General features: G+C 36.5%; 1 protein-coding gene across 1 annotated transcript in view; it reads left to right on the top strand.

Moving 5' to 3' along the window:
* The window catches only part of LOC122265895 (uncharacterized), an 18,580-nt gene that overhangs the window by 9,495 nt on the left and 4,085 nt on the right, over nucleotides 1-5,000 (top strand). The window contains exons 8-14 of the mRNA XM_043035360.2: nucleotides 1-130; nucleotides 606-819; nucleotides 1,350-1,573; nucleotides 2,276-2,603; nucleotides 3,038-3,183; nucleotides 3,533-3,685; nucleotides 4,100-4,206. The exon at nucleotides 1-130 is cut by the window's left edge and continues 40 nt beyond it. Coding sequence (XP_042891294.2) covers nucleotides 1-130; nucleotides 606-819; nucleotides 1,350-1,573; nucleotides 2,276-2,603; nucleotides 3,038-3,183; nucleotides 3,533-3,685; nucleotides 4,100-4,206 — 1,302 coding nt within the window. The remainder of the gene's footprint in view (nucleotides 131-605; nucleotides 820-1,349; nucleotides 1,574-2,275; nucleotides 2,604-3,037; nucleotides 3,184-3,532; nucleotides 3,686-4,099; nucleotides 4,207-5,000) is intronic.

The following is a 5,000-nucleotide window of genomic DNA, read 5'->3' as shown; positions in this document are numbered from 1 at the left end:
CCAACCTTCTAACCAACCCCAAGGTCAGGGATGATGCCACTTGGAGGACAGAACAACTGCAGACATTGATTAGAGCAATGTTCCAGTCTCAAACAAGCAAGACTGGTTATCTCAGAAATGTCTTAATGCAGTTAGTAGACCCCTTTTTATTCTTTTCATATCTCTCTTTCTTTCTCTCCCTCTCCTTCTTTCTCTCCCTTTCTCTTTCTTTCTCTCCCTCTCTCTTTCTTTCTCTCCCTCTCTCTTTCTTTCTCTCCCTCTCTCTTTCTTTCTCTCCCTCTCTCTTTCTTTCTCTCCCTTTCTCTTTCGTTCTTTCCCTCCCTCTTTCTCTCCCTCCCTCCCTCCCTCCCTCTTTCTCTCTCTCTCTCTCTCTCTCTCTCTCTCTCTCTCTCTCTCTCTCTCTCTCTCTCTTTCTCTTTCTCTTTTCTTCAAGTTTGTATCTTAGGTATTAACTTATATCTCCTTATATTTCATTATTAAAGCGATCCAATAAATTATTATTATTGAATTATTGATCAAGTAAAGATGTGTGAGATTTAATTGTATAATTAATCACAAAGTAGAGAATAGGATTATTAATTTGTATTTTCTGTTGTATTTTGCAGAGTACTTTTTCAGGAAACCCAAAGGGCTACAGATATAGTGGCATTTTTGAAGCCCTTAGTTGATTTCACATACAAGGAACTAGAGACTTGCAAGGAAGACAATGGAGTGATCAAATCAGAAAACAAAAAACTTTGGGATGATATTAAGAAAAAAATGGCTCTACTTGAATCTAAAAAAGTGAAATGGCCTGAAAACAGTAATCAGTGTCTGAAGGTAATTACTTTGTCTTTAAATCTGTATTTTTTATAGAAAGAGATCATGACTACCGTGCCATGTTAGCCTGTATTTAGTATAGTTCTATACATTTAAGGATCATAACTGATCTATTAGTGTGATGTTATCAGATTTCAGGATATTGAATGATAGAAATTGATCCTCATGTACTGTCTTTGGCATGCTGATCAGTGTAAAAATTGTCTGATAAGATCAGGAAGAAGGTTACAATTAAAGTAAAATATTTACACTAGGATAAATCACCCCAATTATTGTTATCCCATTGAGTGTTCAGTTTACCTTTTTTCATTCCACCATATGCAGTTATCCCTTTTTTCATGATTGGTAAACGTTCAGTGTTCCACATGGTTAGGGGGAAAAAACAGCCTCAGCTGTGGCTTGCACTCTATAGGTAAAATAATGTGGCTTTTCCCAGCACATAAAAGAAATCAATTGCTCTTTCATTAAAAGATTATATTCATCAATTTGTCTGGTTGCTGTGTGTTATAGAAGTATTTACATACCTACAGGTGCTGTACTACGCCATGACTTTCTACATTCTGCAAGATTTCAAAGGAGCAAGTGACCTTATTCCAAAGCTTGATGAATGCTACAGTGTAGTGCAGAAGCAGGGATCTAAAAAAAATGTTGACGTGGATGAATCATCCTGGGTGGAAATGGCAACAGAATTAATGTTAAATTTTGCTCCAAGCGACAACACTTTCTTCAGGGCAGCTGCCCAAAGTGCTTTCAGGTAATGCCTTCTTTTTTCTCTTTCTTTGACCCCCATTTGTTTTCTTTCTCTCTATTTCCCATTTTTTTTCTTCCATCTTAATTTTCCTAATTTCAAATTTGTTAACAAGTTAGTTTGGTGTACACATTGTCTTCCATAAGTTAAAAGGGTCCTTAACCCCATGATGTCGGATGACATTCATGTTGTGGCATAGCATGTCTTCCCGCTGGATGACATGAATGTCGCGTCATGGCTTTGTTTGGCCATCACACAGGATGATCAAGTGTGTAGTGTCTGGTTGATGCCTCAGGGTAGAAAGAACCCAAGGGCACTAAGACTGCACACTCTGAAATACCCCAGCCAAACTGGCTCCATCATTATTCAGTTAAAGCAAAGCTGTCAGTTTGTTGATGGAACTTCCTCCAAATATTGTGGCTGAAATGCACTTCTTATTTTGCATTGGATATGAGAAAAATAGAAGTATTGTTGTGTTTTCTGTGAAATTGTGATCACTGTTATCATTGTTGTTGTTATTCTTATATTTTGAGATTTTCCTTTCATTTTGTGTTCCTTTATTGAAGAGAGATAATCCCTTTCACTATGTTGTGTAGTATGATGCTATAGATGGATCTGGAGGATTAGCATATTTTCTTGTTTTCTCTCATTGAAAGGAAAACCTGAAGTTACATTAATCTGTTATATTTTTCTAACTCTCTCTTGAAGGTTGATTGTAAATGAACAAACATCAGACACAATATCAATGTTGATTGAAGCTGTTGTACCTGAGGGGATGAAAGATGCAGAGGATGAGGAATTGGGGGAGGAGGAGGAAGAGGAGGAGGTGGTGGAAACTGAAGAAATTATTAAGGATGATGCTGAAGAAAAGGATGAGGATGAGGATGAAGACGACGATGAAGAGGATGATGTAGAGGTTCCCCTGGATGAGAAGGATAGTGATATAGAGGAAGACCTTGATGAAGAGAATGACGAAGGCAAGGTATCAGTCGCTAAGCTGCGGGCAGAATTGGCGCTTGTGCAAGAAAATTTTGAGGTAAAGGTACAGGACTGAATTTCAGTCCCTCTATTTCTATTACTATTTCTTTAATTTTTTTTACTATTCAAGTTGTTTGTGGTAGAAAGTAAGAGAAAATTAATTTTCTGATGTTTTTCACATTGTATTTTTTATTTTATCTTTAGCTTAGGTTCCAGACTCAGGCCAGGGGCTCTTACCCTTTTGGTCAGGTTAAGGTACAAAATTTGGGGAAATAGGGAAACCAGAGAGTATTGTTTCCCAGTGGGAACATCATCTGGTGTTAAGGGGTTATAAACTTCATAAACACAACCTCTTAGCTCATCCCACATGCCAGGCTGAACAAAATAATGCGTCCCTGGCGTGTGGCCCAAAAACCACTAGATGTGATATCTAGTCACTCATCGTTAACGGGTTAACATAGGTATTGATTTTCTTTTTCTTTTTTCTAATAGGATATTGAATTGGATGAAGCTCCAGAGGAAGAACTAGAAAACCTGGACAAAGCAATGTCAGCAATTTTTGCTAAATATCATGCTGCCAAAAAAGGAAAGAAAGTATCAAAGAAGGAAAAGTTAAATTCTATATATTTAGAGTGTAGGTAAGTGCTGTGTGAATTATGTTATGTTCTATAATATGTATTGAATTTGCTACTTTTTAAAATTATAATGATGAAATTGTCTTGATTGACTACCAATTGTAATTTTGTGGTTACTTGAGATTCATAACGATTTTAAAGATACTTCCTGGCCTGAATTTTAACGAAACTCTTACATGCAGACAAGCAATTAATATACACACACACTCACACTCACTCACTCACTAAAAAATGCAAACCACAAAGAAATAATGAAAGAAATAGAAAATCAAAGCACAATTTGTATCCATAGTGCTTCTACACACATATTCCCAACAGTATGCACAATGTTTTCTTTTTAATCCCCTCACAGAGCCTACGATTTATTGGAGGTGTACATCGAGGAGCACCCAAGCATGGGGCTTACTGTGGGCTTGATTAGGCCTCTCTTGGCGGCTCTGAATTCTCTAGCAACCACAAGTGAAAAGGGGGACAAGAAGAATGACACCAAAATCCTGAGATTAAGGTACAAATTGTTGACTGCAATATTCATCTTTCTTCTTCTTCTTCTTCTAGCTTTAGGGTATTTGAGTGTGTATGTATATATATGTGTATATATATGTATATAAATGCATATATATTTGACATACCAGCACAAGATATTATATATTTTGTTTACAATTGAGTTTATCAGACATGTAACAACTGAGTGTTCCCATGATAAAACTTGAACATTCAGGATAGATGGCAGCAAGGTCCTAAATGGGCCTCTGCAAATTCAAGTAAAAGTAATTGTTAAGTGTTAATAGAATAATTTTACTACTTTTTGAAAGCAATCCCCTTCTGATTTTGTTTGATTTATGTTTATATGTATTTGGCTACTATAATAAATTAAATTTTAATGATTTTCAATTTTCAATATTTCTCTTTTGATCTACAGGAAACTGCTTGACATTTTAGGAGGAATTGAGAGTTTTAAAAAAATTGATATGAATATTTTGGAAGTCTCTGAAGAACTTGAATCCTTTGTGACCTACACCTTTGAATGTAAGTATGACATTGAGAATTTAAGTAGCCATTAACCCTTTGACAGCGGATAGCATGATTTGCTGCCAGGGCAGAGTTGGTTGTAGACATGGATGGCACCGTGCCAGACAATGTAAACCCGCCATCCGACTGTATACATATTTTATTAAAATCTCGACCAATGGGTTATTTTTTAACCCCTAAAAGCCACAAAGATTTCAGCATGTCTGTAACACTGGCTGTAATTGGGAGTATGAATTTTTGAAGTTTCACTATATCCAGTTTGGAAACTGTATATGTCATTGCCATATATCAAATACAGAGTGTACAGTATGACACAAAATTTGAAGAAGAAAAAAAGTATTGCAGTTACCTCCCAAATAGGAAAGAAAGGGGTAATAAGCTATATGATTAGTAAAATGACAAATGATATACCATGTGATAATGTAAAAGTTCCCATGCCCTAAACATGGGTGTGTAGAGATGGGGCTGATATGATGGATGTGGCTGGAGGAAATGCAAATAAAACATATGGAGCAGTAAAGTGCATGCTTTGTCATAGAAAACAATGAAAAATTTATTTAGATGTAATGATAGTTAATATAATGATATGCCATAAGGCAGTTATACTGTATGTTATCTGGGGAGGGTCCATGGGTGAGATACAGGATGGATGGGGGGGGGGGGGTAGCCAGTGTGAAATATGTCATACAGCACCAGAATTACTATTGCAGCCTCACTTTGTTTCATTCACAAGAAAGAAACAAAAAAAAGACAGACCACGACTGTCTGCTTGGCTGAGGTCGAGGAGGGCC

Source organism: Penaeus japonicus, unplaced genomic scaffold, assembly GCF_977035675.1.
Source record: "Penaeus japonicus unplaced genomic scaffold, GWHDUDI00000001_assembly GWHDUDI00000017, whole genome shotgun sequence".
Taxonomy (NCBI): Eukaryota; Metazoa; Arthropoda; class Malacostraca; order Decapoda; family Penaeidae; genus Penaeus; species Penaeus japonicus.
This window is presented reverse-complemented; position numbering and strand designations above follow the sequence as displayed.